Source organism: Bombina bombina, chromosome 3 (genome assembly GCF_027579735.1).
Source record: "Bombina bombina isolate aBomBom1 chromosome 3, aBomBom1.pri, whole genome shotgun sequence".
Classification (NCBI taxonomy): domain Eukaryota; kingdom Metazoa; phylum Chordata; class Amphibia; order Anura; family Bombinatoridae; genus Bombina; species Bombina bombina.
The window spans coordinates 817423146-817449824 of NC_069501.1; the positions used below are offsets into that span (position 1 = coordinate 817423146).

The window sequence follows — 26679 nt, forward strand, 5'->3', positions numbered from 1 at the left end:
TTTCAAAGTGTAATAGTAGGAAATCCATTTTGAAAGACATGGTCATTTTAAATCACTTGTAAAGCTTTAGTTTTTGGTTGCTGTTACATAATAAAGTATGCTAATTCATTTGACAAATAGTTTTTCTAACAAGGGTGAGAACATATCAATATAACAAAACTGGCACAATCAATTACACTAAATGCACAACTAATAACTTTTTTGGTACCTGCCAAGGGAATGGTTGTGTTTGATTGTTGTGAAGAACATTTGAATTTGTTGATTTACTCTCTTCATTATCAATCAATTGACCACATGCAAAAGCACCTGCCAAGTGAAGAATAAACATAAATTATATTAAAGTAATATTTCACACTAAGCTACTGAGCATGTGCTTGAGGGGTCTGCTAGCCCTGGGTCATGAATGCACTTTAGCCATTGCACCAACACATGAGCAACCTGTCTACATACGTATATAGAGGCATTTTTATCAAGCTCCATACGGAGCTTGATGCCCCGTGTTTCCGGTGAGCCTGGAAACAGAAGTTATGAAGCAGTGGTCTCCATAACCTGTCCGTCTGCTCTGAGGCCGCGGACAGAAATCGCCAGATATCAACCTGATCGAATATGATCGGGTTGATTGACACCCCCTGCTAGCGGACGATTAGCCACGAATCTGCATGGTGCAGCATTGCACCAGCAGTTTACAAGAACTGCTGGTGCAATGATAAATGCTGAGAGCGTATGCTGTCGGCATTTATCGATGTGCAGCGGACATGATCCGCTATATCGGATAATGTCCGCTCGCAACATAATAAATATGCCCCATAATCTCCATGCTGCTTTTATTTCTAAAAACAAGCACTAGTTTTTAGTAACAGAACAGGTGGTGCGCAGGGGCACATTTACTTAAATGATTTTGGAAAAATAATACATTTTAGTTTCTTAATAATGCTTAAGTATAGGTTCACAAAACAATGGAGTTTTAAAAACATCTTTGCATTTATTTATCTTCATAGTTAATTCTGAAATCTGCAGGTTATTATAGTATAGTATAGTGTTGGTGATAAAAAAGAAATCACACACACCAATATAATAGTAGTTGCATAACTAAAATAAACAGAGAAAAGGCAACGTGCAATAGATGCCCTGCATAAAAAATGAACGATTATCCAGGCAGAGAGGCAGCATTATGCATTTCTTTACTTACTTGCTGGGTGACATGACTTGTCATTCTCGCCAAGCTTGTAACCCTGAGCACAAGAACAATAGTAAGATAAATATCCTGGGTGACAGAAGTGTTGACATCCATCTTTCCTGTCAGGGTGGCATTCATTTTTTGCTACAAAAAGAAAGAAAAACAAAATTGTGCCAGTAAATTAAAATATGCTCTAGATCAGTGTTTCTCAATCGCGGTCCTCAAGTAACGCCAACATGCCAGATCTTCATTATAGCTGAACTAGAGCACAGGTGAAATAATCAGCTGATAGGTGAGAGCAGGTTAGTAACCATGGTGTAACCATGGTAATTATATATAGTATAGATTATATAAAATTTCTTTTCCATTTCTTTAATTAAACACTTTTATGGCTGACACTTCACATTTACTTTCACATTGCTAAAATACCAAAACACCTATGTTTTTAGTATTTGGAAATGTAAATAGTTTTAATTCATTTCACACAAGGTTGAACATTGCAGAAAAGAGTATTCATAAAATATATACCCATGCAATTAGATATTTTTAAAACTACACAAAATTCTAACTTTAGAGAGGTGGTCTAAAAGAGTATACACTTTCTTAGCCCTGACCAAACTCATATTAAAAAAGAAAAGAAAGGACAAATATAAAATACTTTCATTAATACATTGTTTTATTTAGATATTTTATAAAATGTCACCTTGTTTTAAAACCACTTACACCCATGTATTTGAAATTCATTTTGAGAAATCATGATCTTGAGCCCTGGCTTTGACAACAAAATATGTTTAAAGGTTCATGTGAGCTAGTCCTTATTAATTTGTCAATTACATGAATGTTATAAGAAAATACGTTCCTTATTTGAATGATGGGACTTTCTATTTCAAATGAGAAATGTCTATGAGTAGGGGTTAGATACGCTATTTTTATAGAGTGACCAGATCCCTCAATATAGGTATAATTCAGTGAAGTATTTGCTATTGTTTTGAAAATTACCTGGCAGCTGCAAGGTCAAAGAGTTGCTAATTTGAAAGAGGAACATTTCTTGTTTCAAATTAGCTTTTGTTCCATTGTATTATAGATATTTTTCACCTAATTGTCTCCTGGGAGAGTGAAAAAATGTACCTTGTAACAAAGCTTATTGGTGCCTAATGGCATAGGTGATCACCATTACAACAATCATTATTCACATATTGTAGGGGGATTGTTACCCATCATTCAAAATAAATAATGCCTCTCTTTCCTTTCTTTAAAATGATGGGTTACATAGTAATAAGGGTGTGGGAAATTTATTTTCCAGAAAAGAGCTCCCTTCTCTTTACTGATAGACAGTCCTCATGGTGAGAAACTTTAACCTAGGATAATGAATGACTACAGATTTAAATTAATTTTCCTCTGGGTAATTAGTGCCCAGACCTTTCACCTGAGATGGTTCATTAGCGCTTTTCACTCTTGAAGACTGTTAGTATATCTGAAATTGTTTTCTTGTTCCTTCATGTCCTGGCTACAGATTATTTACTGGTTCCTTACCTTGGTCTGATATTGATGCCTGACTACTTTTACGCCTACAGACATTGGCTTGTTCCACACTACTGCCTTCACTAAATGTATGTTTGTATAATACACTATGTCGTTCCCTCTGTGCTTCATGTTTTCACAGTTTCTATTCTGGCATCTTTACTCTACATTTTGTAGAGGAGCAGCCTGGCTACTTTGTTATATTCAGTGATAAATGGTAATTGAAGTAAAGTTTGTGCACTCTCTAATTTGTACTCCATTTCATTGGAGGGTATTTGAATTTTTCTATGTTTCTCCAAAACATAGATGGATATATTTTACTGTAATTAACATACAAATACTAGGTAGATATTTAACTGGTTGGCCCTTTTAATATTGTTATTATGTGATGTCCTGTGATATCCTTGAGGGCTGTCATGATCTGCTCCGGCACTTTCCTTCTCCGCTTGATACAGAGGTCTTTTTGCACCATGTTGCCTAGCAATGTGACATAGGCCTTAATCTCTGGCCTCCTGATGACATCACACGCCTATTTAGCTGTCAGCTGCAGGATTCCTGGTGCCATTTGTTGTTGCTTTCAACTTTGTGGCTACCTGTTAACCTCTCTGCCTGATCGTGAGTACGCTATTTCCCTAAGCTGTCTGAAATATTTGAAGTGCTTAACTCCGCATTTAACCTGTATCAAGCTATTCAGTCAAAGGGGCCTATTTATGATGGTGCGAGTGGACATGATTCGATTTAGCGGATCATGTCCGCTGCACATCGATAAATGCAGACAGCATACGCTCTCGACATTTAACATTGCACCATCAGTTCTGGTGAACTGCTGGGGCAATGCCGTCCCCTGCCGATTCGCGGCCAATTGGCCGCTAGCAGGGGGTGTCAATCAACCCGATCATATTAGATCAGGTTGATTTCTGTCTGCCGCCTCAAAGCAGGCAGACAGGTTATGGAGCAGCAATCTGCTGCTTACTTAAACTGCTTGAAATACCTGAAGTGTTTAACTATGCATTTAACCTGTATCAAGCTATTCCGTCAAAGCCTGTGTTAACCTGCTACTTACCTAAACTGCCTGAAATACCTGAAGTGCTTAACTCTGCATTTAACAAGTATCAAGCTGTTCAGTCAAACCCGGTGTTAACCTGCTACTTACCTAAACTGCCTGAAATAGCTGAACTGTTTAAAGAGATAGTCTAGTCAAAATTAAAGTTTCATGATTCAGATAGAGCATGCAAATTTAAGCAACTCTAATTTACTCCTATTATCCTTTTTTCTTTGTTCTCTTTGTATCATTATTTGAAAAATCAACAATATAAGCTTAAGAGCTGGCCCATTTTTGGTTCAGCACCTTGGTAGAGGTTGCTGATTGGTGTCTAAATGTAGCCACCAATCAGCAAGCTCTACCCAGGTGCTGAACCAAAAATGGTCCGGCCCCTAAGCTTACATTCTTGCTTTTTCAAATAAAGATACCAAGAGAATGAAGAAAAATTGATAATAGGAGTAAAAAAGAAAGTTGCTTAAAATTGCATGCTCTATCTGAATCATGAAAGTTTCATTTTGACTAGACTATCCCTTTAACTCTGCATTTAACCTGTATCAAGCTATTCAGTCAAAGCCTGTATTAACCTGTTACTTACCTAAACTGCCTGAATTACCTGAAGTGTTTAACTCTGCATTTAACCTCTATCAAGCTATTCAGTCGAAACCTGTATTAACCTGTTACCTGCATGAATTACCTGAAGTGCTTCATTCTGCATTTGACCTGAATTCAGCTTTCATTCAGAAACAGTAAATTGACTATCTTCCTGTTATGATCCTCATTATTCAACGGTATGTGAGTTATTCTAAAGCACTAACTAAATTCTTCACATTTGTCTCTGGGGGTCACGTCCTGGATTATATTAAGTGTGCTAGAGTCAGGGCCGGTGCTAGCATTTTTGGCCACACAGGCGAGGATAAAGTTTGCGCCCCCCCATTACATACCATATACCATTTCTGGTTTTTACAAAATGTTAAAAAGATGTACTAAAAAAAAAACTAAAGATAATTATATACACACACTCATATATATATATATATATATATATATATATATATATATATATATATATATATATATATATATATACATACTATGAGTTAATATCAGATCAGCACTGTGCTCGGGGGGAAAAATGTATTTAAATAATAATTCAAAAGAGAAAGTTGTGGGGAAATTAATCCTCACTTTTAGATCTCTTTATCCGGCACCAGAGTATAGGGTTTTGTGAAGATATGGGAGTAATCATATTTTAAACACATAGTGGTAAGGAATTTAAAGGGGAAGTAGACCTCTGTAGGAATCGCTAGTTATTAAACAAGTTTATACACTATATATATATACATACACTATATATATATATATATATATATATATATATATATATTATATATATATACTATATATATATACACACTATATATATACACACTATATATATATTATATATACTATATATATATATACTGTATATTTATATATACACACACTATATATATATATATATATATATATATATATATATATGTACACACACACATATATACACACACACACACACTATATATATATATACAGTGGGGCAAAAAAGTATTTAGTCAGCCACCAATTGTGCAAGTTCTCCCACTTAAGAAGATGAGAGAGGCCTGTAATTTTCATCATAGGTATACCTCAACTATGAGAGACAAAATATGGAAACAAATCCAGACAATCACATTGTCTGATTTGGAAAGAATTTATTTGCAAATTATAGTGGAAAATAAGTATTTGGTCAATATCAAAAGGTCATCTCAATACTTTGTTATATATTCTTTGTTGGCAATGACAGAGGTCAAACGTTTTCTGTAAGTCTTCACAAGGTTCATTTGAATTTTTTGCACTGGATCTCTTGAATCTCTTCTTTTTGCTTATTATTTACGGACTACAAGGAGTCCGCTTACCTTCAAGAGCCCACACAGCCTCTACTCCAATTGGTTTTTTACCTGCCGCAATATCATATTGCATTTCCCCCTGTGAGAGCTGAAGATTTGACCGGCGCTGGAGCGTTCTGATTGGTTAAGCCTCACACACCCCCTTTCGGCATGTCCCAGTGATGACGTCAGACGCCTAAAAGACTCGGGTGGCGCTATAGAGGAAGGCACGTCTAGTGTACTATTCCGCACAGGAGCTGCGGTTCACCAGGATGATGAAGCCTTTGACCTGGAAGCTGCCATTACCCTTCGAGTGAAATTTACAGAAGCTGACTAACAGTTACTGCGTGGTGAGTGTAGAGGTTTATACCCTCCGTACTTCTCTTTCATATTGATTGACTGTGTATCAGCTCCATTAGCGCACAGGAAACGGAATGTGCTCTCTAAGGGGATAATGCATCATTCACATATACGGCAGGTTCTTATATTGGAGTAATTATACATACTTACCTTGAGTTACAGTGACTGTGAACCCTGGGGGAAAACAACTGTGCCTTTTGTTTTTCTTCACAAGGTTGTCACACACTGTTGCTGGTATGTTGGCCCATTCCTGCATGCAGATCTCCTCTAGAGCAGTGATGTTTTGGGGCTGTCGCTGGGCAACACGGACTTTCAACTCCCTCCAAAGGTTTTCTATGGGGTTGAGAACTGGAGACTGGATGGGCCACTCCAGGACCTTGAAATGCTTCTTACGAAGCCACTCCTTCGTTGCCTGGGCAGTGTGTTTGGGATCATTGTCATTCTGAAAGACCCAGCCACGTTTCATCTTCAATGCCCTTGCTGATGGAAGGAGGTTTGCACTCAAAATCTCACAATACATGGCCCCATTCATTCTTTCATGTACACGGATCAGTCGTCCTGTTCCCTTTGAAGAGAAACAGCCCCAAAGGATGATGTTGCCACCCCCATGCTTCACAGTAGGTATGGTGATCTTTGGTTGCAACTCAGCATTCTCTCTCCTCCAAACACGACGAGTTGTGTTTCTACCAAACAGTTCTACTTTGGTTTCATCTGACCATATGACATTCTCCCAATCCGCTTCTGGATCATCCAAATGCTCTCTAGCATACTTCAGACGGACCCGGACATGAACTGGCTTAAGCAGGGGGATACGTCTGGCACTGCAGGATCTGAGTCCCTGGCGGCGTAGTGTGTTACTAATGGTAGCCTTTGTTACGTTGGTCCCAGCTCTCTGCAGGTCATTCACTAGGTCCCCCCATGTGATTCTGGGATGTTTGCTCACCGTTCTTGTGATCATTTTGACCACACTGGTGAGATCTTGCGTGGAGCCCCAGATAGAGGGAGATTATCAGTGGTCTTGTATGTCTTCCATTTTCTAATTATTTCTTGACACCAAGTTGCTTGCCTATTGCAGATTCAGTCTTACCAGCCTGGTGCAGGTCTACAATTTTGTTTCTGGTGTCCTTTGACAACTCTTTGGTCTTCACAATAGTGGAGTTTGGAGTGTGACTGTTTGAGGTTGTGGACAGGTATCTTTTATACTGATAACAAGTTTAAACAGGTGCCATTAATACAGGTAATGAGTGGAGGACAGAGGAGCCTCTTAAAGAAGAAGATACAGGTCTGTGAGAGCCAGAAATCTTGCTTGTTTGTAGGTGACCAAATACTTATTTTCCACCATAGTTTGCAAATAAATTCTTTCCATATCAGACAATGTAATTGTCTGGATTTGTTTCCACATTTTGTCTCTCATAGTTGAGGTATATCTATGATGAAAATTACAGGCCTCTCTCCTCTTCTTAAGTGGGAGAACTTGCACAATTGGTGGCTGACTAAATACTTTTTTGCCCCACTGTATGTATATATATATATATATATATATATATATATACACACACACACACTATATATATATACTATATATATATATATATATATATATATATATATATATATATATATATATATATATATATAAATACTATATATATATAATATATACATACTATATATATATATATATATATATATATATATATATATACACACTATATAATATATATATATATATATATATATATATATATATATATATATATATATATATATATATATACAAATACTATATATAACAGGGTATGGATATACATATATAAGTAAGGACACCTTACCATCCCATAGCAGGTACTCATGTCACTGATACAGCTCGAGTTCCCTAATGGCATTAAAACAAAACTAACCAGCCAAACAGTGTAGACTTTGCCACATGTGTGGACTGTGTTGTAACCTGCATGAATCCATTCCAGTCGGCTACCCCCTCCCTTCTCTCCTTCCAGTGTCCATGCACTACTCTGCACAGGGGCAATTGGTTGGAGATTGGAATTGGAATATGGAGTCTGTGACTGTGCCACATAGAAGAATACAATTGGCTAATGGCCAGTATGGCAAATGTAATTGTAGCATGCACAATACAACATGATTTCTGTCTCTACATGTGTAATGATCCTCCTTACGATGTCCTGCATGGAAAAAAAGTAACCACCTATTTTGCCTTATTAAAGCACATGCTCAACTCACCCTGCTTCCTTCTGATTTCTAATTCTACCTTCAGTGTCTTACACATAGCCAACTTCTTAAGCCAGTTTTATTATACAAAGACATGCATGTTCTTTCATACAGACATCCTGCGTCCTACCCTAACATGTATATCAATGCCTAACAACCCGGTAGTCACAGTGCCACCAGGAAAGAAGGCTGGAGGAGCAGGGTTCCGACGCTGATCATCATCTTGATGAAGTTGAAGCCCCAATAACCGGACTGTCTGAGACTGTACACACTGACTGTAATGCTCAGCTCAGTAGTGTAACAGACAGTGAAAGCCGGTGTGCTGCCGGGGATGGAAGAGGGATGAGTAGTCAGGGTAAGGTAACAGAGCGCCGTGCGCGCGTTGGAGAAGGAGGCGCTTATACCGGCACTGACTGAGGCACCTTAGAGGGAATTAGAAGGAAGTAAGGAACAGTGCTGCTGGGCCCTCACAAGTGGTGGATCTCCAGGGCCCGGTGGCCACAACAAATGGTTTATGTGACCTTTGGGACCCTAGAAGTTCCGCCACTGATAAAGTCTGTTTTTAAATTTTTTTTTTTTTAAATCACTGCTGCCTTAGGCGGTAGCCTATGTTGCCTTGTGCAAGCGCCGGGCCTGGCTAGAGTGTATCATTAACTCATTCTAGCCTTTGGGTTTTCTTCATGACAAATCCTAACCCTGACAAGGGCTTTATTTGAAAATGCTAATTGTCAATCTCTGTAATAGTATTAATATTAGACACTGATTCTATGACTACAAGAAATTGTAAGGAGCTACTGTAGTGGCAAACAATACACCGATATCATGGCTAGATAATCTTAGAGCACAATATCCCTGTATTGTTAATAAGCATATTGATAATTACCATCACAATTATTATTATTATGTTAACTGCTAGCACTAAAATCTAGTCTAATACAGGATAATATTTCCTATAGCGACATTGTATAAAACAGTGTGCATTTATGTGTCCATTGTTTATAAATGTAGTCCCAAATAAAGTTATACAAAGAAAACAAAATAAAATTAAGTGACTTTTCATACATAGGAATACTGTGATTATCCTATAGACTAGAAGATTAAGTACTAGACTGACATGCTGTATGAGTATTTTACTTACCAAAATGACAGTTGTTTCCTTCATAGCCTTCAGGACATTTACATGTGTAGCTACGTATCGTGTCTGTACATATACCATTATTCATGCAAGGACTTAAGGTGCAGTGTCTTCCACCTGAATACATAAATAACTTAATCAGTATCACGGTGTGACATTAATATTTACATTAACATTATCCGATATATATATAGAAATATATATTTAATAATAGAACGTTATTTTCTATGTGAAGAACATAGGAATGCAAAATATTCATAACGTGCATCGGGGTTCGCAAATTAGAACAACATTTAGATAACATTTGTGAAGAACTTAAAGAGCAGTTCCTAAAAGAGAAGGCTGCAAACTTTTTGTGGAAAATGTGTGTGTTTTTTTTAAAGAAACATTTTGATGCTGCTTCATAACTTATGTGCTGCATCACCAAATCAGCTTAGTTCTCTACACTAAAAAAAGCTTTATCACTTGTCAGAATGTGCACAATATCACAGTCTGCTAACGTACCATGATACTTCTCCCAAAAATGATCCTGTGGAAACATAATAACAATGTTAATTACAGTTAAACACATACTGTTGATTCTGTATTCAATTTTAAGGATATACTGTATAAGAATACAACATGACTGAGATCCAGTACTGGCAGCTACTTCGAGTCTCAGTTGTTTAAATTATTTATTATTATTATTTCTTGAAGTGACCATACCTTAAATGAACAGCTTGAATGGCATTATTCTCTAGGTTTACCTTCATATATGAACTTATCTCCTGTGTGCATTTGTACCTTGTTGTCTATGGGAGTTGTGGGGTTCAAAATAAATTGTCTTTGATGGCTTAATGCCATACATTGGTTACTTATTTACAGTATGCTATATAAATTTATCAGTATTATAATTTATGCTGAAAGAATTTTACTTTTAACTACTGATATTATAAAGAGCCTTAATTATGAAAGTCTGCAGACATTTTCAGGGGGCAAGAAAGGGGCAAAGAATTGTCCCAGGCTTAGTAATGATATATCTATGGATTTCAAGAATAAGAATACCTTTGTTTTAATTAGGTCAAGTGGACCTAATAGACAGTCATCATAGTCATAGTAACAATCATGTTATCATGGGAATATGAGCGCCATATTTAAAAGATGGACTTCTCTATCAAATGAGTGATCTTGTGCGCAGATTTGTTTTTGCTTAGACATAGATTCAGTGACCACCTATGTTATTATAGTAAAGCTAGTGCCTACTGAGTAAATTAACAAACATTTTACAGGCAGCATGTGATATCTAGAGTGTTATGTGAAACTATAATCTGAGACTGGAAACTTGCTTTGTTTTAATAATGGGTCTTACATGTGTAGGATGACCATATTGCTGAATTAAAAAGGGACACATATGAAAAATACATATCAAACATATGAAAAAAGAAATCACGCTGGATCTCAGAGTCTTGTATAAACTAGGAGTTTATTGGGCAAATGCCAAAAGTCACAAACAGTAACGCCTGACGCGTTTCGTGCATGCACACATGCGCTTCATCGGAGGCTGCTGAGATTCTGGAAACACAAACCTTTAAACACTGAGCTGACCAATCAGTGTGGATAATTATTACATCCAATCATGTTAATTTTCACGTATAGAGTGAATACATGCTGATTTTGAACTTTTAACTCAGCTAAAATGGATAATCAATTAGTAACATGAAAACTAATGTAACAAATGCAAGACAAACTCCATACAAACTAAATAACATTTTACCTACCAAATGGTTATACATATAAAGACATGAATAACAGTATAATCAGAGACCTATGCATGAATAAATGATATATATGTGTATGTGAAAGGAAAGAAAATATATTATATATATATGACTGATAAAGTGAAAAAGTAAATACTAAAATAAATAACCAAAGTACTCTGTCAATATTCAAAAAAATGTTGATACTAATGATAATGATGCTCATGATGCCCTAAGCTATTGTGAAAGTCTGATTTCTAAGTATCTGCCTGTAAGAGTAACTACCAACACAGAATGAATATGCCATGTAAACTCTGGCAAGACAAGTCACTGTGACCATATCTTGAATGTCACAAGGTAGTGACAGGTCTTGGTGTACAGTACCTTGTATTGAAAGACTACTTAAAAGTATGTCTAGAGAAGGTCAGTATTGGAGACAATGCCATGGGCATCCAGGTATTTAATAGAAAATAAGAAATAATGAAGTGATGAAAAAAAGAAAGAAAAACTTAAATTTAGTAAAACAAATAAGTGAATAAAATGTTTTTGTCGTTAAATATCAAATGATGTTAGGAAAGAGAAATATACGTATATAAAGTTAAAAGTTAAAAATCAGCATGTAATCACTCCATACGTGAAAATTAACAAGATTGGATGTAATAATTATCCACACTGATTGGTCAGCTCAGTGTTTAAATGTTTGTGATTTTCCAGAATCTCAGCAGCCTTCGATGAAGCGCATGTGCGCATGCGCGAAACGCGCCAAGCATTACTGTTTGTTACTTCTGGCATTTCAGGTCTTTTTAAAGAAATGTTTTGTATAAGAACCCTGGCATATGTATTTTTCATATGTGTCCCTTTATAAAGCGGCAATATGGCCAGCCTACAGTACACATGTGTTTAAATGTATTTGTGCCCAGACCAGAAGCACAATTCCAGCATCCCACATATTTTTACTTGAAAACAAATCTAGAGGTTTATCTATCAAATGAATAGTCTATTGGGTGTGTTAATTCAATTTGTCCGACACGGAAAACACTTAAATTTTTTTACTCTTAATTGTTATTACATAGTTTGTGAAATTAGCAATTTACAAACACCAATTTATATCTAATCAGTGTATCATGGGACCATTCGTTTGAAAGTGTCGACTTATCTTACAGATTAGAGGTCTCATGGTTTAGTGGATTTGTGTTGGCAAAGTGACTGACAAAATTACTGTGTATCCTCCTTTTGCTTTAAATACTTGTATAATAGGTTGAGAAACTGCCCTTTTGACATCACAACTTGTGATATCTACAGAAACATGACATTACAACTTGTAATATCTACAGAAACATGACATCACAACTTGTGATATCTAGAGAAACATGACATCACAACTTGTGATATCTACAGAAACATGACATCACAACTTGTGATATCTACAGAAACATGCCACAAGAAATATAGATATAGAAATATTCTATTTCCAGTGTTACTCTAGGGACCTAACTCTCATCATGACCAGACTCTAAGCTGGGTGGAGTATCTTCACCCTATTGCTCACAGTTTATGCCAAAGGATGGTGCCAGTAATTTAGTTTTGTCAGTCTCCTTTTAACAGAATAGTTATTTCTTTGCAATTAAAAAAAGAAGCTTTCATTCTACAAACATTGAGTCTGATATTGGTAGTATCTTCTATTTTATTTACACATAAAGGAATTAATGATCATGTCCTATAGCCGAACAGTTATTCTATCATATGGCCAATAACAATTTGTACTGTCAATGTGCATACTCAAGGATTAATGCAGCAACCCTATTAATTAAGTATATTTCAATAAATTGGTTGGGATTTAAAAGGCAGTTGTAGGTTGGGCAATGGTTACTCACAGTCTTCTGCTTGTTCTCAAATGTTTCTCTTGCCTCTTCATAGGAGCATATTTCTTCTAGGCATTCTCTTTCCAAATTTCCTTTCAACAGTTCCTCAATTAAAATAAAGTTAGCTCGTCTGGATCTCTGAAGTACTTGCTTTGCATTTTTAGAAGACATGAACACTTAATATGAAATAAGAACAAATATATATGAAGCAATGGTTTATGAACACTGTAAAATTGTTTTTATATTAATGTATTTTCAATTACTTTTTATACAAGCTGTGGAGTATAAAATGTATCCTGATTCCTGTACCCACTGGGAGTGTAATTTATTCTGCTGGCTGTGTTTACTTAAGCTATTCAATAGCTGAGACACCAGTATCAAAACTTTCAGTATAGGTTGGGATACCACAGGCTAAATCAGCTATTTCAAAGGCCAAAATATGGGTGAATGAGCTACTTGTAAACAATTTAATACACTCTAGCAGGTAAAATGGATCATTGGGAACAATTTAAATAGGAGAATTTTTTTGCGTGAACTGTCCCTTTAACTAATCAGCTAATTACTAAATTAGTGAATCAATGAAAATTAGTTAATTTTTTGGTCATTGATTAAAGAGATAACCAAATATAATAAATTGTATTTATGAACACAAGGACAATATAGTTAAAAATAAACATGCACTTGATTAATGCATTCCATGTTGCAAACTATGGTCTAGTTTATGTTGTCAACTTTAAGCTATAATGTGTTAGTTAAAATTTTCTTCTAGTGTAAAGTGATATTGGCTTTTGTTCTGCCCCAGTTCCCCTACTTTAATTCTATTTTTCGAGTATACAAATTTTGTAATGTGTTAAGTGAAACCTTCCCCCTACTTTAATTTAAAGAAATGTTAAACAGTCTGTTTTATTGTTGTAATTTAAAAAAAAGCACTAAGCAGTGGGTTATACTTAATAGAAATGTTTGCAATATTTATACTTCATCATTTTCAAATAATTGTACCTTTTATTTCTTATTTTTAATGAAATTTGTGCAAGGTCCATTACTTCCTATCACAGCCCTACAAGAAAGCTTGTGCCTCTGCAGGAAGGGATTTATTTATAGCTTGATGTCATAAAACTTCTAGAGTAATATGAGCTGGTTTAGTATTCAGATAATGCTAGAGAGATAGTTAGCCTGTTTTGCTGATGCTTAGAAGTGCTGAACATTCTTATTGTAACCCACATTAAAATAAAAAAATAATAAAAAAATAAAGTCCATGTGTTTTTTTACCACATTTTTTTTCTGTCTGGAAAAGTGTAATGTCTGAATAGGGGTGCACATGCTGCCCTCAGTGTATGCTGCTAAAAAAAAGTAAAAACTTTTACTAGAAGCATTTTTGCTAATGGAGATACTGTATATTGCAAAATATGTTATTATTTAAAATTAAAATGCACCCATGCACATTTCAATTTTGACTTTTCTATCCCTTTAAGAAACATTTGACATTAACGCTTGTAGCATGTATTTTGTCTACACTTACGTACTACATATAATGGGCTAGATTACAAGGGGAGCGGTATTTAACGCTCGCACTTGTATTACAAGTTAAAAATAAATTGTTTTTGCTATCACGCTAACCCGATGCACGTAAAAAGCCTAGCTTGGAACATTACGTGCAAACACCTGCGATAAACCCCTTTTCACTTGCTCCTAATCTGGCACATGGTCTGCAACCTTCCGCAAAGGTGAACCTGAGAATTTTTTAAACTAATCATGGTCAATTATCCCTTTGCGATAAAATAAAACTAGAGAGAAACAACAAACCCGTTCTGAAAACTAGTGACCACGCTTGGATCATCAAAGCTGAAAGTACAGGGGAATACTTAGGGAAGACATAAAAAAGGGCCACTTTTGGTCCCAACGTATAAAATAGGATAATAATAAATATTAAAAACACAGAAATATATGTAATGGAATTATTCTATGCATACTAAGTGGCATTTCTCTCCTCCACTCTAGACGCAACATGGCCGCTAAATCCATCTTGTTGTGCAGTGTAATCCCCAGGAATAAGACACACTCCAAAAGAGCTCCGGTGAGTACCGCTATAGGCCATTTAGGGCAAACGTTCACTCTAAAACGCTTATGCGTGTCTGCCGGCTCAACAGCTCCCAAGTCAACAATCAGCACATTAGGACTAGTCCCATGAAGTTTTCTCTCATCCGATATTAATCAAAGCCACCTTATTTAACTCACACAGGGTCAAGTCACGCTCACAGATATTGGGCCATATTACGAGTGAAGCGCTAATTAATGCTCCAGCTCGAGTGTTAATTGCGATTGAATTACATTTTTTGCATGCATCGGGTTGTGCTCATATTAAGAGTTGAATGTAGAAAATTATCGCTCTTGTGCTAACCCGACACATGTAAAAAGCCGAACTTTCAATATCGTGCACGCTATAACCTATTCCCCCATAGAAGTCAATGAAGCAAAAAACAGTGCAAAAAAAAACCCACCCAAATTGTGCACAAACCCGATCGCATATTCTCAAGTGTGCTAACCTTACATGAAAATATCAATATTTCCCATTCCAATTTTCTGCACATAGCAGAATATGTTCTATTTATTCATAAATAAATATTTCTACATCTATCTGATGGTATTTTGGTACAATATATATATATATATATATATATATATATTTATAAATACTCAAATGTTCAAGTTGCCCGGGGAGCATTAGAAAATAATAATAATAACAGCATAAAGAAACGCACTTGCCGGGTCTTATAAAAGTGGTATTATTTAATACATCAAATAGTGACGTTTCGGGGTCGTTAGCCCCGTCCTCAGACTGTTAAAAAACAAACCACAAACAATACTATTTATACATTACCCGCAACCATCACCAGTGTGCAACCGGAAGTGCCCCAGGCGTCCTGCACGCAATACTGCGCAGGTCCGCCGGTTGCCATAACAACCGGTAGTCACTATCCTGAAATGAAACAGAAAACAGCATAAGCATAAAAAAGGAAAAAAGAGACCATTAGCGTCTATACAGTGTCAACGTTATTTACATCATCAGCATAAATCTATCAATCCTATTCTGCATATTGCGGTCTGCTAAATCATAAGTCATAGCTACCAAGCACTAAATAGCCTCACATTTTAAGACTTTTTAATTTGAACATATTGCTATGAAAAACTGCTATACAGAAAATTTATAATATACTGAGTTAGAGGAAACAGTGCCAATCTTGGTAGGTGTTCAACCCCTTAGGAGCCAATGTGTTTAAAGTGAAAATCCACTTTGATTCCTTCTGTAAAAGTAGTTTGGCTCTGTCTCCCCTTCTGTTAGATTTAGGAACATGATCTATAATAATATATCTAAGATCAGCAGCCGTATGGCCAGTCATTGCAAAATGCCTTTCAACTGGCTGGTCTGATTCCTTTTTGCGAATTGCCAGCCGAATAGCAGCACGGTGATTGGCCAAACGGGTGCATAGCATATCCACGGTCTTTCCTACTTAAAATAAACCACAAGGGCAATGCAGTAAGTTTACAATATATTCTGTGGTGCATGTGACCCTTTGCTTAATCGTATATTTCTTATTTGAATGAGGATGTACAAATGACTTGGTATTATTCATTCCATTGCACGTCGTGCAACCAAGGCACCAATAACATCCCCATATAGGGGGATTGATCCAAGTACTCTTCTTGTAGCTCTCGATTGGATCCACCTTCACCAGAGTGTCTCTGATTGATCTAGCTCTCCTATAGCTCACTCTAGGTGGACCCATCTCTGTGAACGGGAGAGTAGTATCTGTATTTACAATGTTCCAGTTCCTTCTTATAGTTATTGGGAGATCCTTCTTGTCCGCGGTATAGGTGGTTAAGTAGGACATTCTGCTTTCCAAAGGCCGTTGTTCATTGGTCTTGAGTGCCTCCTCCTGTGTCACATCCCAAAACTTCTATAGATGGTTGTCAATCTGCTCTTCCCGATACCCTCGATGGAGGAACCTCATCTTCATTTCCATCAGTTGATGTTTGGCCTGTACTGGATCGCTATTATTGCGTACTACCCGCTTGAATTGTGAAACGGGTAGTGCCCCTTTGAGGGCTGGTGTATGACAACTAGTAGCCTGTAATAATGAGTTCCTGTCGGTTTCCTTACGAAATAAGGTTGTACATAACCTGTTACCTTGCTTGTAAATTCTCAGGTCCAGGAAATCGACAGTTTCTGTACTGTGATGTATTTTAAATTGATGATTAGGGAAGACCTGATTCAATTGTTGGAACCATAGCTGTTACTCCTTTAACGATCCATCCCATATCACAAATAGATCTATATATCGACGGAAAAATTAGATACTTGGCTGTTGGAACAACTGAGTATAGTATTGTTCGAATTCTGCCATGTAAATATTAGCATACGATGGGGCCATACTTGACCCCATCACCGTCCCGAGTAATTGCAGGTAGAAAAAGTTCTCAAAACGAAAATAGTTTATTGTTAAACAAAAATGGAGGAGTTCCAGAATCCATTCCATATCCGGTCCGACATAGGGATATCTACATAGGTGGTTACGTACAGCCTCCAGGCCTTGGTTATGTGGAATCACCGTATAAACGCTAACCACATCCAATGTGACCAGGTATTATGTTCCTTTAAGCTCCCTCATATTATTCAATTCCTTAATCAGAGACATAGAGTCCAAAAGGAACAATGGCATATTCCATACAATAGGTTGCAATATAGAATCTAAGCACATGGCGATGGGTTGCAACAGAGATCCAATAGCCGACACTATCGGTCTCCCAGGTGGTCGTGTGGCATGTTTATGCACCTTGGGCAGTGTATAGAACACAGGCGTCCTGGGGAACTGTACTGTAAGAAATGCCATCAATTGTGCATCAATCTGACCTTCTGATAGAGCATTCTGCAAAGATACGTCCACTTGTCTTTTGAATGTCCATATGGGATCACCTGGCAGCACAACAGCTCCCCCCTTATCAGCTTCACAGAAAATGATATCTTTATTTTTGCTTAGATCTTTAAGAGTTTTACTCTTGAGGAGCGAAAGGTTGTTCCTGCATTGAGCTCTTGTGGTTGAGCATGCTGTGCCCAATTGATCCGCAAATAGTCAGCTGTAAGTTTTAATACTAGGATTAGAGCTGGAGGGATCATACCTTCCCCTCGCTCTGAATTTAGGAACTTCCGAATTAGTGTTGCCAAAGTGTTCTCGTAGCCTAAGCATCCTCTCAAATTTCTGAATATCCAAATATATTGTAAAAGGATCATTAAAGTCTGTTGGAATAAATGAGAGACCTTTATTAAGGACCCTTGACTCTGTTGTGGTAAGGACATAAGAGCTAAGGTTTAAGACTATATCCTCCATCAAAACCTGCATTGTCTGGGGGGTCTTCCTCTTGATCCCCCCTCCTAATGTGTGGCCGATGCCCCTCAAGTTTTTTGAACGGGTTACCACACCCTCCATGTTTGTTGGTAATTCAGTGTGTAATGTTGTAGCTCCATCAGACTCTGAGCTATTACCTTAAGAGTCCACCGTTGTCAGGTTTCTTGGTTTATAATATTGCGGTCTGCGAGGCCATGTATCATTGAATCCCCTTCTCTCCTCAGGGGTTAGTAGCCAGCGATAAACCCTTTTATCTTTATAATCCATAGTGTCCACATCCCATTTTTTATTTTTAAAAGTGGTCAATTCTTGTTGGTACTGTTGGATTTGCTGTTCCAATTTTGTCAGCCAGTTCTTATCCTGATCAGCTACTAGCTTGGCTTTATGTTGTTCTTCAAATTTATCCACCTCTCTCTCTGCCACCTGCATAAGTGCTCTGACCTCCTCAATCACCAGGAGGATTAGATCTAAAGAGCACTTATTAAGGATGCTGCACCATTTGGTGCAGAGGTACTATTGTTTCTGCCAATCATCAGTACATTTTTTACCCTAAAGCCCCTGGGTATGTACATCTCCCATGTAGTGACAAATCGGTACACTTCTTTTTTTAATTTCAGCCATTTTAAATAAAGATGCTCCAGCTGCATTTTTGTATCTCTCTGAGGTAAAGTCGCAAACCTGATGTGGACCGCATCATCCTGTGTGTAGTTGAACACTGTTGCACCAGGAATATCGCCCTCTGTGCTTTCTTCGGTATCTGCCATGTTATTCTGTTCCATCAGTAATACACCTTAGTGCACAAAAAACCAAAGTGTTGTGAAGTGATGGTCAAGAGGCCAGTAAGGCTTAAAGTCCTTAGGGTGCAAAGAACCAAGAGAAATCAATGCAAATACTGTAAGGGCTCTGCACACACACTCAAATGTTCAAGTTGCCCGGGGTGCAATAGAAAATAATAATAATAACAACAGCATAAAGAAACACACTCACCGGGTCTTATAAAAGTGGTATTATTTAATACATCAAATAGTGAAGTTTCGGGTCGTTAGCCCCGTCCTCAGACCATTACAATACAAACCACAAATTAGTTCCTAAATTCAGAGCGAGGGAAGGTACGATCCCTCCAGCTCTAATCCTAGTATTAAAACTTACAGTCGACTATTGGCGGATCAATTGGGCACCGCATGCTCGACCACAAGAGCTCAATGCAGGAACAACCTTTCGTGCCTTGAGAGTAAATTTCTAAGCAAAAATAAAGATATCATTTTCCGTGAAGCTGATAAGGGGGGAGCTGTTGTGCTTTTGGATTATGAGTATTACCAACATGAAGTGATGTCTCAGCTACAGGATACTAACACCTACACACAACTGCCAGGTGATCCCATATGGACATTCAAAAGACAAGTGGACGTATCTTTGCCGAATGCTCTATCAGAAGGCCAGATTGATGCGCAATTGATGGCATTTCTTACAGTACAGTTCCCCAAGACGCCTGTGTTCTATACACTGCCCAAGGTGCATAAACATGTCACACGACCACTTGGGAGACCGATAGTGTCAGCTATTGGATCTCTGTTACAACCCATCGCCATGTACTTAGATTCTATATTGCAACCTATTGTGCGGAATATGCCATCGTTCCTTTTGGACTCTATGTCTCTGATTAAGGAATTGAATAATATGAGGGAGCTTAAAGGAACATAATACCTGGTCACATTGGATGTGGTTAGCCTTTATACGGTGATTCCACATAACCAAGGCCTGGAGGCTGTACGTAACCACCTATGTAGATATCCCTATGTCGGGCCTGATATGGAATGGATTCTGGAACTCCTCCATTTTTGTTTAACGATGAGCTATTTTTGTTTTGAGACCTTTTTCTACCTGCAGTTACTCGGGACGGCAATGGGGTCAAGTATGGCCCCATCGTATGCCAATATTTACATGGCAGAATTTGAACAATACTATACTCAGTTGTTCCAACAGCTCAGTATCTCATTATCTATTTGTGATATGGGATGGATCATTAACAGAGTTACAGCTATGGTTCCAACAATTGAATCAGGTCTTCCCTAATCTTCAATTTAAAATACATCACAGTACAGAAACTGTCGATTTCCTGGACCTGAGAATTTACAAGCAAGGTAACAGGTTATGTACAACCTTATTTCGTAAGGAAACCGACAGAAACTCATTATTACAGGCTACTAGTTATCATCCACCATCCCTCAAAGGGGCACTACCTGTTTCACAATTCAAGCGGGTAGTACGCAATAATAGCGATCCAGTACAGGCCAAACATCAACTGATGGAAATGAAGATGAGGTTCCTCCAACGAGGGTATTGGGAAGAGCAGATTGACAACCATCTAAAGAAGTTTTAGGATGTGACACAGGAGGAGGCACTCAAGACCAATGAACAACGGCCTTTGGAAAGCAGAATGTCCAAATTAACCACCTATACCGTGGACAAGAAGGATTTCCCAATAACTATAAGAAGAAACTGGAACATTGTTAATACAGATACTACTCTCCCGTTCACAGAGATGGGTCCACCTAGAGTGAGCTATAGGAGATCTAGATCAATCAGAGACACTCTGGTGAAGGTGGATCCAATCGAGAGCTACAAGAAGAGTACTTGGATCAATCCCCCTAAATGGGGATGTTATAGGTGCCTTGGCTGCACGACGTGCAATGGAATGAATAATACCAAGTCATTTGTACATCCTCATTCAAATAAGAAATATACGATTAAGCATAGGGTCACATGCACCACAGAATATATTGTATACTTACTGCATTGCCCCTGTGGTTTATTTTACGTAAGAAAGACTGTGGATACGCTACACACCCGTATGGCCAATCACCGTGCTGCTATTCGGCTGGCAATTCGCAAAAAAGGAATCAGATCAGCCAGTTGAAAGGCATTTTGCAATGACTGGCCATACGGCTGCTGATCTTAGATATATTATTATAGATCATGTTCCTAAATCTAACAGAGGGGGAGACAGAGCCAAACTACTTTTACAGAAGGAATCGAAGTGGATTTTCACTTTAAACACATTGGCTCCTAAGGGGTTGAACACCTACCTAGATTGGCACTGTTTCCTCTAACTCAGTATATTATATATATTCTGTATAGCAGTTTTTCATAGCAATATGTTCAAATGAAAAAGTCTTAAAATGTGAGGATACTTAGTGTTTGGTAGCTATGACTTATGATTTAGCAGACCGCAATATGCAGAATAGGATTGATAGATTTATGCTGATGATGTAAATAACGTTGACACTGTATAGACGCTAATGGTCTCTTTTTTATGCTTATGCTGTTTTCTGTTTCATTTCAGGATAGCGACTACCGGTTGTTATGGCAACTGGCGGACCTGCGCAGTATTGCGTGCAGGACACCTGGGGCACTTTCGGTTGCTCACTGGTGATGGTGGCGGGTAATGTATAAATAGCATTGTTTGTGGTTTGTATTGTAACGTTCTGAGGACGGGGCTAACGACCCCGAAACGTCACTATTTGATGTATTAAATAATACCACTTTTATAAGACCCTGCGAGTGCGTTTCTTTATGCTTATATATAAGGACAGAAGAAGGCACTCACTGGTCTTTTAGTGAATACATTTTAAATTTTAATGGATAAAGCGTGACATTTCGGGGACACACTCCCCTTCCTCAGACAAACAAATACAACACTCAACTGACAATTTAAACAGTGTAAGCCCCTCCCCCAGTGAAGAATTGTGCCAAAAAGGTAACCATAGAGATCCTCAATAAACAGGAACTTTCTGGTTCAATGTATACTAAATATAACATCATCTAAACTTTTTGTAAAACATGCATCCTTTTATTGAAAATATAAATACATATCCCTGTCTAGTGATATAAATAAAAATAATAAAATAAATAAATACAAGGAACTCCCTGTTTGATCCACATATGTGTATGTCCCCACGTGAAAGATCTGTGACAGTGAACTTAAGTGAACATATAGTGTATAATATCCTATTACATATTGCTATTAGCAGTGAATAAAAACGGCACTAATATCCAAAGCATAACATTGGAGCATGTTGATGCAAAAACATCATAACAAATGGATTGAGTTTAAAATTAGATCAGGGCATCTACCTTTTATTTTGCGTGTCTAGCGGTTCAGGATCTGTGTCCATCTTAGCTGCACTTATTGAATTGAATGCCACCTCACTGTTACTATGTGGCGTGCTTCTGTTCGCATATTACTGACGTCATCAAGGGGAGACCTACCACTACTGCTTCGTGTGGTTGCCATAGCAACCAACCACTAACGGGGAGTATATACTGACAATTTAGTTACACTAAAAAACGGACCAATATCAGGAAGTTAGATAAGCTGTACCAATAGCGGGGTGATATAATCTTTAATGGCAGCTAACAGAGGAGCATGTCCCTTTAACATTGAGATACATACATATATGTTTGTATCATATATATATATATGTATGTATGTGTATATATATATATATATATATATATATATATACGTATATATATATATATATATTTTTTTTTTTAATAATCCCTCCAGATATTCTCTTTAATTTATATATATATATATATATATATATATATATATATATATATATATATATATATATATATATATATATATATATATATATATTATATATATATATATATATATATGTATGTATATACATAAAAAACATATGTACACACACACACAAATATATATATATATATATATATATATATATATATATATATATATATATATATATATATAAATTAAAGAGAATATCTGGAGGGATTAATATATATATATATATATATATATATATATATATATATATATATATATATATATATATAATATATATATATATATATATATACATACATATACATCTTTAGACATGTATTTGTATGTATCTCAATGTTAAAGGGACACTAAACCCCCCAAAAAATTTCATGATTCAGGTGTAGTACACAATTTTAAACAACATTCCAATTTACTTCTATTATCTAATTTGCTTCATTTTTTAGATATCCTTTGTTAAAAAATAGCAATGCACATGGGTGAGCCAATCACATGAGGCATCTATGATTAGCCACCAATCAGCAGCTACTGAACCTATCTAGATATGCTTTTCGGCAAAGAATATCAAGAGAATGAAGAAAATAAGATAATAGATGTAAATGAGAAAGTTGTTTAAAATTGCATGCTCTTTCTAAATCATGAAAGAAAAAATGTGGGTTTCATGTCCCTTTAAAGCCCTTTGCCTGGCTTTTTTTTCTCTAACACCTGAGATCTCATATCTTTGAGCCCTTATAACTTTTATTTACAATATTTTTTTTAAATAATTTTAATTAGATGTGTTATTGTGAGTGTATCTTTACTTTTTAATGTATTCTATATGTATTTTGCAACACTTTTTGTTTCGTAAAACAGTTAATCACAGCTCTAAGGACACGCTAACCCGACGATCGTTATAAATTGAGCGCAATTCAAGTTAATGTACACATTTATATACCTTTCATATGTAAACACTGTGCTGTACTGGATGAGGACAAAAGCCTCAGATACACAGAACAATAATGAACACTATTTGAGTTTGATTTGCTCCTTTTAAAATATTAAATATATAATACAATTTATTTACAGCTACATTCCATACAGTTTGCCAAATGAAGTATATTGCTTTAGACAGTGTTTGTTTATATTTGAAGCATGCTGCAACTCACAATGCTTAATATTTGATTTATAAAAACAAAACACTATACAAAGTCAACTTTTAGATACAGTTCTAATAAAAATAATTAATGTTTCTATACATAACGCATGCATTTAAAACAATTTCTTTATGATTTATTTGCATATTGCTGAAGTGCTTTTCCCTCTGTTGTCATCTATTTTTAACAAAGTTGCTTTTATCAAGGAATTATAAATTTCCTGAATCCTAAACTTGATATGAAGTATGTCATACAGTATTTTAGTTCATTTCCATGTTATTACAACTACACTACAACATTTCCAGTACTTAAATCAAACTCCCTTCTCCCAAAAAAACAAGAAAATAGCCTACCTTTTTGTTCTACTTGATGAAATAGAAGCATTACATAAAACAGGCACAGTGTCCGCATTCTATTTGCCATTTTCAATGTTTGAACCATTGAAATCTAGCTCTCTACAAGAGGTTAGTACATAAAAAAACTCTTAAAGTTCAAAGGTCAGGGTTTATTAAACGTAAACATTAAAGAGGAATGGCTTCCAGTGGAAACCCACCCTACTCTAGTTTTAGGTTGTTATTAAGAGAAAAAGTAACAAAAACTGATCCCTATGATGTATACAAAATAAGCAAACTGTCACTTATCCATTAATCTTATAGGGTTTTCTATAGCACTGTGCAACAGACATAAAAAATAAAGTAAAAATTAGTCTCAGGAAATGTTAACTACCATACTTAGCACGGGTGTGGGAACACTTCTGCTATCACTGGAGACATGAATACGATCATCACTGCTTCCTACTATAAAAGCTGTTATATGAGTGACTAAATAATTAGTAAAAATACTGCAGAGACATTTAATGTTGTATGTCATGCATTGGTATTGGTGATCAGTGGACTACACTGTAAACTGTATGGTAAATAATTAACTTTTGACACAGACATGGCTGGATATTCCTCTGGGGAACCACTAGGTGGTGGTTCTCACTGTGTGTGAGTGATAGGTATTATGTAGAGTAGTATATATACTAATACTGTATGATATATGTACTGTACTGTAGTTTTGTGGTGGCCTATGAACTGGTAAATCTGCTTCCCTCTGAACTCCAATTTTAACTATTCCCAGAACTGGAGGCCAAGAGAGCATATAGGGGTCATCAATTAAGGGATCATCAATTAATATAATTAGTAAATAACATACCTGGATAATATAGAAGTGGGAAGGCATCATATCATGAAATTACCCCACACTATTAAAGGGACACTAACCCCACATTTTTTCTTTTATGATTCAGATAGAGCATGCAATTTTAAGCAACTTTCTAATTTACTCCTATTATCAATTTTTCTTTGTTCTCATGTTATCTTGATACGAAAAAGCAGTAATAAAAGGTTATGAGCCAGCCCATTTTTAGTTCAGCACCTTGGTTGAGCTTGCTGATTGGTTTGCTACATTTAGCCACAAATCAGCAAGTGCTACCCAGGTGCTGAACAAAAAATGGGCCGGCTCCTAACCTTTTATTACTGCTTTTTCAAATCAAGACAACATGAGAACAAAGAAAAATTGATAATAGGAGTAAATTAGAAAGGTGCTTAAAATCTCATGCTCTATCTGAATCATGAAAGAAAACAATTGGGTTTAGTATCCCTTTAAAGGCACAGTAAAAACAAGACAATTCTCTTGTGTTTCTATAAAACATATCAGCCACATGTAAACATTTCTAAAACAAATTAACCTTTTAACGCCGTTATGCCGTTCTATTCCGTCATAATTACACTGGGCTTTAGAGCCGTTATGACGGAATAGAACGTCATAGCCAACGGCTGTCCTGAAGCCTACTGCACTTCCTAGAATTTATTGCGGTCTGGAGGGCGTTCCTAGGGTTATAGGGCCGCCCCGCAGACCCAATCCAATAATTGAAATCTTGCGATTGGGTGCACATTCGCGTGATTTCAATTTGTCTACATCGGAACAGTTGTTCCGATGTAGACACTTTAAGCCTGGCAGAAAAGGGTTAACACCTTGTTTGCTACAATTATTTGTCTATAGCCAAACTCCACCCACCACTAGCCTTATTTGGAGGAGCCAATCCAGATGTAAGTGTGCAGGCAAAAATGCTAACTGCAATCATATTGTTAGTATAAAGTGCATTGTTTTGCAATTGTTATCAGATAAAGCCAGGTAGCTGCTGATATGCAGCAGGGTTAGGCTTGAAAAACCAGCAGGGTTTTTCTGAGCTAAATTACATAAAAGGGGACAATATAAAAAAAGGAAAGTATATTGCAAAGTTGTTTCATTATGCGTAAATAAACGTTATATTTCAATCTCAAGGTGTTTACTGTCCCTTTAATCCTGCCTAGTTTGCCAAGGCCAAAAAACATATAGATTTTACACATTTTTGATGATGTAGTTATTTGTTTCCCATTTGTTGGGTAAAATGCCATTATTTTGAAGAATCCATAGTTTAAGATATTTTGGGCTAGATTACGACTGGAGCCCCATCTTCATCCCGGCGGCAGCCTTCTTATCTTCATCCTGGTGGTGGTCTTCTTATCTTCATCCATCTTCTTATCTTCTG

General features: G+C 36.6%; 1 protein-coding gene across 4 annotated transcripts in view; it reads right to left on the reverse strand.

The window, feature by feature from the left end:
- Nucleotides 1–24913, reverse strand: part of PROZ (protein Z, vitamin K dependent plasma glycoprotein) — a 43514-nt gene extending 18601 nt beyond the window's left edge. Inside the window, exons 1-6 of one of the 4 annotated variants that reach the window (XM_053707770.1) lie at nt 24836–24893; nt 12979–13142; nt 9873–9897; nt 9372–9485; nt 1190–1321; nt 209–306 (exon numbers count right to left, since the gene is read on the reverse strand). In XM_053707770.1, coding sequence (XP_053563745.1) covers nt 209–306; nt 1190–1321; nt 9372–9485; nt 9873–9897; nt 12979–13142; nt 24836 — 534 coding nt within the window. In that variant the 5' untranslated portion in view covers nt 24837–24893. Of the gene's footprint in view, nt 1–208; nt 307–1189; nt 1322–9371; nt 9486–9872; nt 9898–12978; nt 13143–15844; nt 15940–24457; nt 24791–24830 lie in introns of those variants that run through there. The other 3 variants (XM_053707769.1, XM_053707771.1, XM_053707767.1) reach the window with 3 other exon arrangements.
- Nucleotides 24914–26679: the final 1766 nt, after the last annotated feature.